This window comes from Crocodylus porosus, unplaced genomic scaffold (genome assembly GCF_001723895.1).
Source record: "Crocodylus porosus isolate Cpor-Errol unplaced genomic scaffold, CroPor_comp1, whole genome shotgun sequence".
NCBI classification, from domain to species: Eukaryota; Metazoa; Chordata; order Crocodylia; family Crocodylidae; genus Crocodylus; species Crocodylus porosus.
This window is the reverse complement of record NW_017728949.1, coordinates 37,446,113-37,461,589: the sequence shown is the minus strand read 5'-3', so window position 1 is coordinate 37,461,589 and position 15,477 is coordinate 37,446,113. Positions and strand designations below refer to the sequence as shown.

At 40.9% G+C, this 15,477-nt stretch overlaps 1 protein-coding gene across 5 annotated transcripts in view; it reads right to left on the bottom strand.

Moving 5' to 3' along the window:
- SESTD1 (SEC14 and spectrin domain containing 1) overlaps positions 1-15,477 on the bottom strand; it is a 116,553-nt gene that overhangs the window by 42,883 nt on the left and 58,193 nt on the right. For all 5 annotated transcript variants that reach the window (XM_019554109.1, XM_019554111.1, XM_019554112.1 and 2 more), the window contains one exon: positions 3,316-3,429. In XM_019554109.1, the coding sequence (XP_019409654.1) occupies positions 3,316-3,429 (114 nt within the window). The remainder of the gene's footprint in view (positions 1-3,315; positions 3,430-15,477) is intronic.

The window sequence follows — 15,477 nt, the reverse complement described above, 5'->3', positions numbered from 1 at the left end:
GGGACGTCATTCTCCCCTTCTACTTGGCCTTGGTGAGGCTGCAGCTGAAGTACTGCGTCCAGTTTTGGGCTCCACAATTCAAAAAGGATGTGGAGAAGCTTGAGAGAGTCCAGAGAAGAGCCATGCGCATGACCAGAGGTCAGGAAAACAGACCTTATGATGACAGGTTGAGAGCCATGGGGCTCTTTAGCCTGGAAAAGTGCAGGCTCAGGGGTGATCTGATGGCCACTTATAAGTTTATCGGGGTGACCACCAGGATCTGGGGGAACGCTTGTTCACCAGAGCGCCCCAAGGGATGACGAGGTCAAATAGTCATAAACTACTGCGAGACCATTTCAGGCTGGACATAAGGAAGAATTTTACTGTCCGAACCCCCAAGATCTGGAACAGCCTGCCATCGGAGGTGGTTCAAGCACCTACACTGAACACCTTCAAGAGTAAATTCAATGCTTATCTTGCTGGAATCTTATGACTCTAGCTGACTTCCTGCCCTTTGGGCGGGAGGGCTGGACTCGATGATGTTCTGAGGTCCCTTCCAGCCTTAATGTCTATGAAATCTATGAACAGGCTAGGGGCTGACTGGCTGGGCAGCAACTCTGCAGAAAAGGACCTGGGGATTACAGTGGACAATAAGCTGAATAGAAGCCAACAGCATGCCCTTGTTGCCAAGAAGGCTAACAGCATACTGGGACGCATTGGTAGAAGTGTTGCCAGCAGATCAAGGAAAGTGACTATTCCCCTCTATTCAGCACTGAGGATGCCACATCTGGAGGACTGTTTCCAGTTTTGGGCCACTCACTACAGAAAGGACATAGACAAATTGGAGAGAGTCAAGCAGAGGGCAACAGAAATGGTGAGGGGGCTGGGGCACATGACTTCTGAGGAGACACTGAGGAAACTGGGCTTATTTAGTCTAGACAAGAGAAGACAGAGGGAATTTAATAGCAATCTTCAAATACCTGAAGGGGGTGATTCCAAAGGGAGCTAGATTGTTCTCAGTGGTGGCAGATGACAGAACAAGGAACAATGGTCTCAAGTTGTAGCAAGGGATGTTTAGGTTAGATATTAGGAAGAATTTTCTCACTAGGAGGGTAGCAAAACACTGGCACAGGTTACCCAGAGAGGTTGTAGACTCTCCATACTTGGAGGTTTTTAAGACCTGGCTAGAAAAAACTTTGGCTGGGATGATCTAGTTGGGGATAGTCCTGCTTTGAGCCGGGGGTTGGACTAGATGACCTCCTGAGGTCCCTTCCAGCCTTAATTTTCTACAATTCTAACTGATTAATGACTGGTTAGATGTGTGGAAATAGAGACAGAGGGCACTGCTGAAGAAAAGAGGAATGTTAGCACTGGATACATTCAGAGGGCATTTAACACCAGATGTGAAAGCAAACATTTGGCCAATGAACTGTGATCTTGTATGTCATACTTGCTGGTATGACATCTCAACTCCAAGTACTGGATGTTATAATGAATAAGCCCTTTAAGAACCACATATTGTGTTAGTATCCTGGCAAGGAACCATGCGCTTACACATGGTGGGAAGACTAAGCAGTCAACCATAGTACAGCCTTGCCAATTAAGTCTGACTTCTTGTGTAAGGATATCTGCAGAATCCATTATTAAAGGCTTCATGAAATCCTGTATGTCCAATGCCATGGATGGAACCAAAGATGGTGTTTTGTGGGAAGATGAGGTAAAAAAGATGAGAACAGTAAAGAGTGAGAGTGAGAATGCATGTAAAAACAACCACTCCTAGATTGTAGGAACTAAGAAAAGAGTAGCAGTCACCATGTTCTAGACATCCAAATATAGATTAGGTTAATGCTGAATTAAATTGAACCTAATGCTAAATTTATGACTTGCTGGTACTGAAACAGTTTTTGTCAGTTGGTCTGTTTATAAAAATATCAAATTAATTTTTTTCATTGTGTGGAATTTGATTATTGGGAGGGTCATCTTAAATTCAGGGCCACCTTAGAGTCAAGCAAATACAATATACACAACAAGGCACTGACTATTCCAAAAACACTGCACAAAGGATGCTCACAAGTGATATGAGATATTAATAATGACTGAGCATTGGAATCACTTAAATATTCTTTTACCATACAATATGTTGTAATCTACGTGTATTTAAATTCACTTTCATAGTAACTTTTTCAAGGTAGGTTCTGATCTGCAATTAGGTTTTAACTAGAATCCAAAGGCACCAAAAGCTCCCTAAGTAATTTGGACATAGTAATGATTTAGGGAGAGATTTAGTCTTTCATATATCAAAATTACTTGCATGTAACATACACTTTTCCCCCAAAAAATCAACTGATAAATATCAGGGTGCATGTTTTTAGCACAGTAATAGCAGGTTGTGTCATACAGGAGCATTTGCTGGGGCAAAAAGAAATTAACACTGCACATTGCACAGGGGCTCCCTCACTGCTGGATGTGGACTCTTTCCTTAGCAGAGGCTCATGCTGCAGGAACTTGCTACCAACTCATCTAAAGTCCTTCTAGCACCCATGGTGTGGCTCTTCTGTAATTCTAAATCAAAGCCAGGGCTCTCAGCTGACTTTGCAGGTACTGCTGGCTAAGACTGGGCCCTCAGATGACATGACATGAGCTGCTGGCTGCCACCCAACTCAGCTGAGAGGAGAAAAGGGGTTAGATGGCTGTTTGACTCTGTCAGCAGTACCTGTGGTAAACTAGAACTAGGGGGTTAACAGAATAGGCAGTGTTTTGCTCCACCCCAGTTGCAGCTGCGTATGTTATCCCTGGGAAAATCCCATACTTACAGTATTTTAAATGACTGTTGCCTTTATTCTGCCTTTCAAAAGTAACATGTATATCTTATACAGGGGAGTACAGTATGGAAGAAAAGGTGGTATCTTGCATCCCTGCACCATTGGGAAAGCTCTTTACTATGAGAGACGACAGCCACATTCTAGTTTTGTCTCTACATGGGCCTCATCTTAAAAGAGAACTTAAGAACATGCAAAATCAGGTCAGAGTCCCTCTACAACCAATGCCTACCTCTTAATACTATTGTACCTCAGCTCCTGGTGGACATTTCAGCACTGAGGACCTCCAGCAGAACTGAACAAGACAACCCTCCCCTTAAAAAGAATAGTTACATATACTTTGCTACCTCTGGACTAAGTTCTGTTTCAGCTTGAACACTTATTTTTTTTTAAATATTCAAAGTGCATGTTCTCCTTTATTCAAATACAGTCTAGTGCATTCTTTGTATTACGGTAACACACAAAAATAAATGGCACAGACTCAATTTCATAGTTTGAAATTCCACAGCAAACTAACCAGCCTCTTATTTAACCAGTCCATGTGATCATACGTAAGCGTCCCACCAAAGTCTTCTGTCAGTTGGCATGGTTCTATGTACCGAGTCAGCTTGTTGGCAGACACTAAAATAACCTGTAACAACATAAGAAAAAGTTTTGATAAGATTTTGATAAACCTCTGCTACAAAAAAGGAATATATTTTATTAGACCTGTAACCTTGAACAACATTAGAACAGACATAACAAATAGGTTACATTTTTGGAAGTGCTATCAGCTTTTCCTTAAGAGGCTGACAGACTGAGTAAATGTGATCGGAGGTGATATAAAACAGTTTAATGGATCTGTTTTTTAAACAAGCTGCCCATCACTCAGCTAGAAAGTGTTGAGCTGAAGTACGAATAACTAAGTTTAAAACTGATCTTAAAATGGACAGTTACTTATGGATGAACAACTTGACCAACAACAGTTCTTTAGGAACTGGTATTCAAGTACTCTTGTAGGTTCTTGCCACCTGTGACTTCTCTCTTCAGGTTAAGATACAGAACCATTCTCATACCAATTTGGGTTCTCTCTCATGTTATCCACAGAGATTCCAATCTTGGTGAAGCACAAGATCAACTTATTGTACATGAGATCAACTTATTCTGAAAAGCAATGTTGAGCTGTTCTTGTGCCATAAAAGCCCTCCTGACAGATGGTATAAAGGAGAAGGGCAGCCTTAACCATTTCTCAACTCTTTATCAACAGAAAACCCACTGCGGTAGGACTACAAAATAACAGAAACAGAGGGCAGATTTTGGAATATATAAGGATAATACATTTGCAAGGACTGGAGGGTAAGTCCTCAAGCAGTCATTTATAGATGCTAAATTTTAGCAACTAATCAGTATGGGTTGTATGAATGCACTGTAAGGGGAACAGAAAACTGGCTGGATTATCAGACTCAAAGGGCAGATGTCTTGATGTCTAGTTGACAGCTGGTATCAAGAGGTGTGCCCCAAGGGTTGGTCCTGGGTTTGGTTTTGTTCAGTATCTTCATGAATTACCTGAAAGATGAGATGGAGTGCACTCTTAGCAAACCTGTGGTTGACAGCAAGCTGGATAGGGAAGTAGATATGCTGGAGGGTAGGGTTAGGATTCAGTGACCTAGACACACTGGAGGACTGGACCAAAAGAAATCTAATGATGTTCAATAAGGACAAGTGCAAAGTCCTGCACTTAGGATGGAACAATCCCATGTACCTGTACAGGTTGGGGGCTGACTGGCTGGGCAGCAGCTCTGAAGAAAAGGACCTGGAGGTTACAGTGGTCAAGAAGCCAACTGAGTCAACAGTATATCTTTGTTGCAAAGGCTAACAGCATACTGGGCTGCATTAGTAAAAGGGTTGCTAGCAGATTGAGGGAAGTAATCCCCCACTACAGAAAGGATCAGAAATCGGAAAGAGTTCATCAGAGAGCAAAAAAATGGTCAGAGGGCTAGGGAACATGATCTCCGAGGAGAGGCTAAAGGAACTGATCTTACTTAATCTGAAGAAGAGAAGACTAAGAGGGGATTATAACAACAGCCTTCAACTCCCCAAAGAATGGTTCCAAAGAGGATGGATCTAAACTGTTCTGAGTGGTGGCAGGTGACAGAACAAGGAGCAATAGTCTTAAGCTTCACCAAGGGAATGTTAGGCTAGATATTAAGCAAAACTCTCTCAGTAGGAAAGTGCATCTACTAAAGACATTTACTGTGGAGCTGACTAAAACACCTTGGCATTTACATGTATGGCTGTATAAGGCCACAGTAAACTAATAGTCAGCCAGTGGATAGTACTTGTAACACAAGTGATTCTATGATGGGGACGGATCCAGCCCACGGAGGGATTGTACCTGGCCCATGACAGGTCCCTTGGTCCCACCCAGCCCAGGTGCGAGAGGCAGCCCAGGCCATGGCATGTGTGTCTGTTTCTACTGCCCCCAGGTGCACAGTAGGGCCGAGGTGGCACAATGACCAGACTCCATTTCCCAGCAACCTGGGGACAGCAGCTCCTTCCAGCTGCTGTTGCTGGACCCAGCCCCACTGTGAAGGCATTCTGGCCTGTCTGCCCTGTATCCACTGCCAGAGGCGGGACGTGTGTGGGCAGGGCACGTGGTTGGGTGGACTGGGACTTCAGGCTTGTTCAAAGTGGCACCCAGGAGCAAAAAGGGCAGACAGGGCCAGGGAAACCCTGGGATCTTGAGGTGGTGACAGTGTGGGACTGTGAATCATGGGTCTGCCCCAGGCCTCAGCCCCATGCTATCACCACCTCATCTTGTGATCCTCGCTTTGTGTGCCCACCTCACTCCCTGCCTCTGGCCCCATCCCACATAGGGAGTTTTAGTGAGTTGCAGGAGGTGAAGGGTGCTGACGCAGCCTGAAACAGCTAAGCAAAACTCCCTATGTGGTTCACAGGCCAAAATAATTGCCCACCCCTGCTCTAAACATCCAGCATGCCAAGTTTTACTTTGGCTCATGAAAAGTGAGGTTTGGAGAACAAAACCAACAGATGAATAGATAGATAAACAAGGCAGGCACTTCAGATGAGGCTGGAGATGAAGACTGTCCTCGTGAAAGACAGGATAATGGAAGATCATGGAAGGAACAGATCATGGAATAAATGTGTCCATCAATATAATGGCATACCACTTCAAACCAGCCATTAGTATATTAAGATCCTGGAGAAGAAGGATTTTCTGAACTGTGGAAGAAAATGGTCCTTTCTTAAAATTTCACAGGTAGGTGACAGACTATCACATAGCCTTTTCTAGGGTATGGATTGATAGATTGATTCTAACTGAGATAGGAGGCAATCTTGCCTGTTTTGGAGAGAACAAATATGTATTTTAAATGGTACACAATATGTTGTTCAGACCCAAACAGTTATTGTCATTTGGGTTGGTACAGTCTTTCTATTGAAGGTTTCCTAAGATGTATACAACTGCTTCAGAAAAAAAACTACAGATATCAGCCAGCTACTATCCAGGCTGTCAGGTCCAAGAACTCTACACCTGACAGGAAGTTCTCCAATGGCACACAAGGTAAAACTGACCGCTCCAGATACCCTAACTGCTTGGCCCAAAACTGCAAGTATGATGATACTCCCAACTGTTTCAGTTTCCTTAATTCTCTAGGAATCATAGGTAATTATGGGAAAGTGCCTATCAGAAGTGATGCATAAAGGATGAAGATAACTTCTGTGAGAAACCCTAAATGTTTGCTGTTGCTGTTGTGCTATGTTGCAAACAAGCCTCTTGTTGGAAACTCCATAGCTGTATTTCTCAAGACAGGTCAGCCACTTTGTTCCACAGCCGTGAAAATGGAAGAACAATACAACCTAAAACCAAATGCAGTCTTAACTGTGGCAGCACACAGCAATGTGAAAAATCAGGGTAAATCAGCCTCAGTGGAGCTGCATACTCCTATGTTTTGACTACTGTTACCATTTGCATGGAATCTCGTTTGATAAACAATCGTGTGTGACACTTCTAGAACTCGATACCTCTGTTGTAGATAGCATTTCTACCACTTACATTTTTGTGCAACTTGGGCTGACAGCAGATAAGGCAGAGAGTTAACCTAACTCAATCAAGAAGCCATTAGTATTTCTAATGAAGCAATCTGAATAAACTAAAGAGAAAATAAGACAGTTCCTTCAGGACCATTAAAATAATGTTTTAAGAGAATAGCTTCAATGAAAAAATAAAATAATACACCAAACTGAAACCATGAGCAGTAGAAATATGATACAGAAACTAGAGAAAAATTAGTAATGAGATATAATTTGCTTTTCTTTAAAATAAAATTATAGAAATGTGAATGTATTTGTACAGGTTAACAGACCATATTATAGGATCAGACCACTGATCTAAAAAAGGTTGAACATGCCCAAGTGTACCTGGGCAGGTATACAATAAGGTTCTTATGCCAGACGACAGGAAAATCAACCTAAGAGCAAATTATTTTCTAAAGGTGGGAATTTAATTAGTACTGCCTTAACTTGCAGAGCTACGAATATTAATGATGCCAAAGCCTCCTAATTTTTCAAAAAATCAAGATACGGTGGTTGTGCACAACTTCCTTAGGAATAAAATGTCACACAGACTGTAAGAGCTATAAAAAGAATTTTTAATTCTTTCCCCTAAATTGCTGTGTTACAATTTTTTAATATTTATTCAAGTTAAATTTCATGCTCCATTGCGCTGACTGGGTGCCATGTTTCATAAAGCATTTCAAGGTATAAGCTCTTGACAAGCTTCCATAGCTTATACCAACTGAAACACTAGCTTATCGGCACACTTGAACTAGCTGTTGTATTAATGATGTTGGAGGCAAAAGACAGCACTAGTCTAAATACAAACCCTAGAGTACACATTAATTTCTCCCCAACTAAGGAGAAGCCGTTCACTACACTGCCAATCACTACTGATTGCCAGCTTTCAGTCCACTTGTCCAAGTTGTGTGCAAATGAATGCTTTTGTTATTATAAGACAAAAAGGAAACAAAAGATACAATTTGCTTTCAAGTTGAGTTTTTTAAATGCTCTTATTAAGCTGACTTTATAAATAAATTTTTAAAAATCTCTGAATCCAAATTTAAAAGGCCCTGGGATAGCAAATTATATTCTGATATCAAAAGGTAATGTGAAAAGATTAAGCTCCCTGAGGGAGAAATTGACAGACCCAGATAGATGTTAGCTACGGTCTTTCAAAAGGAAGGAGAAAGCATTAATTATTAATGCCCAAACTCCTTAGTTCCCTTCCACCTTTGCCATCTCTCCTCCTATTCTTCTGGCCATAGTCATGGTTAATAAGAAAGCAGTGCTAATTGGTTTGAAGTCTGTCCTGGTTAATAGCAACTTGAAGTGACTATGATCAGCAGGACTCAGTTGTATTTAAAACTAGGGAGGGTGGCCATCAACTCAAATAACCATTTTAGTTTTCTTATTAACAGCAATGCCACTTTCAGCACACTACCATGCCTATTTATGCTTCAGTCCAGATAATATTTTGGGAAAACAAAATTCTCATACAAAAGACAACTAATCAAAGAAGATGCTGGTGCTATTACAACCTGTTTGCCAGAACAGTGATATGTATGTGTCCATACCGCCCCCCCCCCACCCAACCTCCTTTTTTTCTGGTACCCTATTATTCTGAATGCATACACTACAACATTAATGTTCACTTTGATTAAAGAACAACTATAATTGTGTCCACAATGGTTTTATGTCTCTCTTTACTCTAAACTCTGTTCATACACCAACCCTGGCTTCAGTGGACTGCTTGTACCAGATAGGCACATATGCAAAGTATGTCAGAAATGACTGGGGATTTTTATGATCTGACCATTCACAAGTACCAAAGACTTTCCAAAAAAAATAAACACCCAAAAAGGCATCCTTAAAGGGAGACATTATTAGCACCCCTCAAAAAAAAATTTCTTCATTATTTTTGAAAACTCTCACTGACTAAAGTAAACTCTTGGTAGAGCAATATAGCAAAAACAAAAATGTTGAGTTTATTACAAATATATGCATCTATTAAATGAAAAAATCTAGAACTTTGAAACATCTCAAAAAACTTCATGAATAGTGAAATATCCTATGGAAAAAAAAGCCCAAGTAAAACTGGGACATGTGGTCTAATTCGAAAAATAAATAACTACATTAACTTCGTTCATAAACAGTTTGTTTCTACGGGCTCACATATCCTAATTCTAGATAAAATTAAGATATTTAATTCAGCTAACAAACTGAAGTGTGATCACCTGTATAACAGATCTAATACCTTCAATTTTGGAAGCAATACATATTGAGATATCCAGGCACAGTTGTATTTTTATCTCTTCTGCACTATGAAAAAAAAATCCAATTTAGAAATCAGAGTTGATTTATGAAATATCAAGGGCAGCTGGTCTCTTCCTAGAAACAAAATTGTATTTGTTATTCTACTTCTTTATTTATGAAAATTCCTACAGAATTTGAAAATATACACAGAACTTTACTAGCTGTGGAAAAAGAAACAATCCAGCGTGGCTTTATAAATATAGGCAAGATAAGATATTGTATATACAATATTGGATATTAGCCTGTTTTAATGGGAATGTCATTTTCCATATCATTCACCTGTTCCAAACAAATAGGGAAGGACTTAACTGTTATATTTAGATTTTTTTTCCCCCACCAGGAAGCACGTACATAGACAGCCAATATTTCAAAATTTCACAAAAACCACAGAAAGAAAGTTCTGAAAGCAGTGCATCAATTACTGAAAAATGTATACAACTATATTTGCAATATGGATCTTTTTAAAGGCTTTACTGTTTTTCAGTCAACCTAAGGAGCCGGCAGCGTCATGGGGTTGTAGCAAGGTATTTCAGTACTTTAACTATGGAGAAGCATAACTGCTTTGAAAATGGACTGGAGCTGCAATTTAGGATTCTGTAAAAACTGTTCTGTCTTTATGACAAATTAGCTAACTTGCCTTAAACTCTGATCCTGAATGAAGCAGGATTAAATCCGCAATGATCCTCTTACACTGCTATAAAATCATGCAGATATAACAGCAAGATTCTGCAGCTTATCTTGTAAAAACTGTATCTGTATCAAATGATACATGTCTGTATAATAAGAAAACATTTTTAAAATAAAAAACGGGAGAACAAAATTCTTATACAAAAGACAACAAATCACAAAAGGTGTTGGCATGAACATTAAAATGTGTGTGATTTCATTTTTAGCCAGCTGAATTCCCTATCATTGTTTTTCATCCTTGTCTTGGATAAAAATGGAAGCAGATGTTTCAATATGGTATAAATATTACATGGGACAAATATCATAGTTGAATAAAATAAATCAGTACAATAATAATTATTGCATTACTTGAATAACCAATGATTGTATTAGCCTTCTACATTTACCACATAAATGGACAGTTTTATTACTTGTTGTCAACCGATCTGTCTGTAACACTAACAGATGGCAATGCAAGACACTGACTTCTGAAGCCATGTGCTTTTTAATATAAATTATTTACAAAAGCAACCATAACGTGCTAATCATTAATACAAAGCACAGAGATGGAATACCATTTATTCTGAAATCCTCTACAGATTATTTTCAATGAGCAATCAAGCAAAGAAACAGGAGGAAAAAAATGGAAGTAAAGAAAAATGATGAAAAATCTAATAGTGAATAACTGCCCTTTGACTATTTCAAATACTTACGAGGCACAAGTAAGTTATTATTCCTTTAATTTAGAAGAAGTACCATTACATAAAAAACAAATTCCTATAGCACTTAGAATATATAACATATACAAATAATTATAAGCAGACTTGACAGATGCAGGTATTTTGGGGGTTTTCTTGGTTTTGCTTTTGTTTTATTTTTATTAATTGACAAACTTCTGAATTCAGTTATTCGATCTTCAGTAACTTCACTTCCCAATTTCCATTTTTTAGTGTAGTGTCTGATTCCTGTAATCTAATACATCCTAAAGGCCTTCTTCAACTTTATAAGTTTGACGCTGCTTTTTAATGTCCTTTGTTCTGTAAAATGAATGCTAGGAATCGATCCAGTGCTATTTTTACTCATTGGCAATTTTAATACAATGAACAAAATGGAAGACTTTTTTCCTTGTTCTGGGAGTTATAACAACACTCATTGGGAAGCTAGAGTATTTATCTCCATTTTCCAATCATCCAACTACAATCCTGACAGTTGTTTTCAAACTTTTGTCTAAAATTGCTGTGCTTTACAGCTGGCTTACATGTTATCACTATTTTCTCTGCAGTTTGTACAACATCAAAGATTTGGAAGATGAAAACCTGTGAGATATGTCTTTTCCCAATCAAAGGTTTCCTTTTCCTACAAAAAAACCCAAAAATTCTGCTAAGAGGCTTTGGAAAAGCCTATGGGTGCATCCAGATATGCGTGGATTTTTGGTTCCCGGGGGACAAGTAGCAGCAGTGCAAGCTGGCACATGGCATTTTGGAGCATAGCAACTTGTCCCTGGTGGGGTAGAGGAGACTAGGGCCAACACTGGGCTGGCCCCAGCAGCCATACCTGGGGTCCTGGGGCCTCTCGGTACTGCAGCCATAGCAATTCTGCCACATGGAACCTGGCTGGCAGCAGAGTGCAGCTCTGGGCGGCCTGGCTCCAATTTTCAGCAGCGTACGCTGACCAAATTTACACTGTTCCATTTTTTCCCCCCCCCGTGGGTTTTTTTTTTTTGATCCCTGGATACCCAAGGGTGAAAAAAACCCGGTGTCGTGGATGTTCAACCAGTGCACCCTTGCAGCATGGCGAACACCAGACTGTGTGGTATTTGGTGCTGCAAATGTGTTTGCAATGCTGCATACTGCACCGTCGTGCTCATCTGGATGTGCCCTATGAGTTTAAAATAAGCAGGGAAAAGGATCTGTCCAGTTCCAACAGAAAGGTAGAGGAAGGTGAATAGAGGCCAAGCCCTATCCTACCAAGTACCTGCTATCACATTCAACCTGCCTACCCCTTCCAGGGATTATGTTGTATTCAGCACTCTCCAATCAAAACCTCTGATCAATATTGTTGACAGCATGGATATTCTTTTTTTCTCCCCATTCTTTCAACTGAAAAAAATCTTGCGGGATCCCTGTCAGTTTAAATATGTGGAGGAATACATCTAATTCAATGGTCTATTCTTCTGGTTCAACAAAGTTTCATTCAGTCATGTGTGATGAAAATTCTGAAGAAAAATCTGTTACACCTAAGTTGAACATAAAACCTCTCTCTTGACAACATTTACATATTAGTTATTGATTCAACCCAGTGAATCATGTGTTTTTTTTAATGTTTCCTTTAATTTCATGGAACACTAAGAAAGATAAATTGATTTTTGGTAATCATAGAAAACTGTTTGCCCATCTGAAACACTGATTACTTTCAGCACCCATTGATTTAAACACTGAATACGGAAAATTAAGACTACTTGGACATCCTGGAACAGGACCTTCAGAAAATCTAGACACTCTGTGCTCAATAGTTCACAACTCCACTTCCAAATACATTTTACCCACTAACGATATTCTTCTCTCTCCAGTTCACCAATGATTCCCTTGCCTTCCTCTCTGCAGTCTGTGGAACAGTGTAACTTCCCTACAGTTTCATTAAAAAAAAGCCTATGAGACATAAGAAACTGGATTTTCTGGTCAGTTCCCACTTGAGGAATTCAGAAAGTACTTTAAACTTGTAGTTAAGTGCCCTCCCTGAACACGTGCGTTTCCCCAATTTAAACTAAATTTTCAAAATAAATTACTTTTTGAAATAATGGGACTAATGTTTCCAAAAATCTGCACCAAAAAAAAAAATCAAAGGAAAATGACAAAAAGCCCACCTTTCATAAATTGCTATTTACAGTTAAATACAATTAATTAAATTTAATGCAGAACATCAAAATATTATCCAACAAAACCAGGAAACTAAGGTGAAATACTTTCCTAATTTAAATACTATGGGGTGGGCGCAAAAAGTAAGCTTTGTCATTAAAATTACTATATAGATTTTGCAAACTGCACATGTTGGTAGCTAGATTCTAGTGAGGCACGTTACAAACAGATGGATAGATTGTACTAATCATCAAATTACATTATACAGTTATGTTCCCTTTTTAATTTTTTCTTCAAAAATTTGGAAATAATCTGCTATGGTATGTCTATCTGAACAAATATCAAAAGCAGTGAGTGGTAGGTATCACTCTGTTTCGTTACTTAATTTAACTTCTAAAATATACAGATGGTATATCAGAAGCTAAATATGCATGTGACTAAGCAATGGCAGAGACTAAACCTAGGGTACTTGCAAATGCACAAAAACCCCCAGAAGAGCACAAAATATTTTGTTTACTTGAATTATTAATGACTGCTGTAATTATAACGCTAGCTTAACCATTTTCAGAATGAAGCCTATGGCTCTGCAGAGCATTTCAATATCTCACTGTATTCAGTGGAATATAGGTACAAGCTTATACTTGGCTTGACTGAGGTCTAAACAGAACTCATAGTATCATACAAAAGTAGTAATAGAGGGGACCTCTGGAGGTCATGTAGTCTAACCCCCTGCCAGAGACGGGATCACCTCTATCTAAATGCTTACAAACCCTTGTCTGGCCTATTACTAAAGCTACACAAATCAAGACTGTCACAATTACAAGGCTTAGTAGGCGGACAATGCCCACCCCGCTACAGAGGAAGGAACCCCCAAAATTCATACCAGTTTGACCATGAGGTAAAATGTCTTCCTGTCCCTACACATGGCAACTGGTCCAAGCAGTGGGACAAGACCCTCCAGCCAAGAAGCTCCAAGTTTTTGTCTTAGCAGAAGCACTAGCACATCCCAGTCAAAATCTTACAGCCAACTCTCAATGCTTGAGGAAGATGAACATCCTGCCCGGCACGTGCAGCAACAGGAAGTGGGAAAATTCCTTTTCATCCTCAAGTGGCAATCAGCAAAGCCCAGAAACATAGGGAATACTTACTAAACCACCTCTATTCTGCTCTGCAACCTGGAGACAGCAAGTACTCTACATACCACAACCTCTAACTGGGCAGCCGAACTCCCCTTTCTGGATCTGCTCCATGAATCTTACTCAGTTCCTTTAATTTTGTTTCACAACTAAGCCAAATGATGGAGCTCTAATTCATTCTTTTGCTTCTAAGTACAGCCAGTACTCTTCTCCAATATCCACCTGCTTCAGGCAGCAAAGCTCTTTTCATCATCTCTAAGCAATCTATTTGGGAGGAGGGAGGGCTCTTGAGCTTCGAACTGTTACTCCTTACAGAACACTCCAGACACAGGCACTCCAAGGTCATCTCTGACCAATGCCTATCAAGCCCTACTCAATGATGGTGATTCCATAACTTCCACAGACACTCTAGTCTAGGGGTGGGCAACTATTTCAGCTGCAGGGCAACTTAAGTTTTGGTGAGCTATTGAGAGCTGCACACACAAAAATAACGGTCAAGATATCATTTTAACAAATTAGAAATTAAAAAGAAAAATGAATCCTATGCTAAAAATCAAACATCTACTATAAATACATTAATTTTATATAAAAAAAAAAATTTCAACACCATTATGCTTTTTTTGAATAGTGTATACAGAGTAGAGATGTGAAAGTTTAAACATTTAAATCAGGGGTGGGCAAAATTTGGCCTGTGGGCTGAATTCAGCTCATGATGGGTCTTGGCTGAATGGGTCTTGGTTGCGGTGGGTCTCTTGGTCCCACCTATCCCAGGCATCTTCCACTGATGGCGTGTCCTGCCATCCACTGGGCACGCAGTGGGGCTTGGTCAGCTCCACAGCCAGACTGCCTTTCTAGGCAGCCCAGGTGGCGGCAGCTTTCTGGCTGCCACTACCATTGGCCCCAGCCTTGTGGTACCAATGTGGACCTGCGCTGCACAACCCTGACCCTGCAGGCCCCACACTTGCTTTAGGCTTGGCCACCCAGGCTCAGCAGCAGCAGTGCAGGACAGAAACCGTTGCTCAGCATCTGGTAAAAGCAGCTCCCCCCAATCGTCACTGCTGCCACTTCCTGGTGTAGCCATCTGGAGCCCATGGGCTAACCCCGTGTCTCCGCTGCCATCACTGCTGCCACTGGGCTGCCTAGTGGCAGCACAGAGTAGACACAGCACAGCCCCACGAGGCACGGGCTCCAGGCAGCTACACCAAGAAGCACCAGCAGGGACGAGGGCAAGGGCCACTTTCTCTCCCGCACTGAGCAGCAGCTTCTGTCCTGTACTGCTGCTGCTGCTGAGCCTGGGAGGGCAAGCCTGGAGCAAGCACACGACACATGGGTTCAGGGCTGTGCAGGCAGGTCTCCACTGGTACTGCAGGGCTGGGGCCAGCAGTGGCAGCAGTCAAAAGGACACAACCACACCCTGCCCCACACACACAGCTGTGCACCTCTGGGGGGAGCCCCACGCACTGCTACAATCACACACCCCACCATGCACACCCCACAGTCCCCCGTCACCCCACAGCTCCGCACAAACCCCACATCCACCCACACCCCCCAGAAAACTCCCATATCCACCCACCTACATCCACACACACCTCCACACTCCACATTCACACAGAAACCTACAGCCGCACACAAACCCAATACCCATCCATCCGT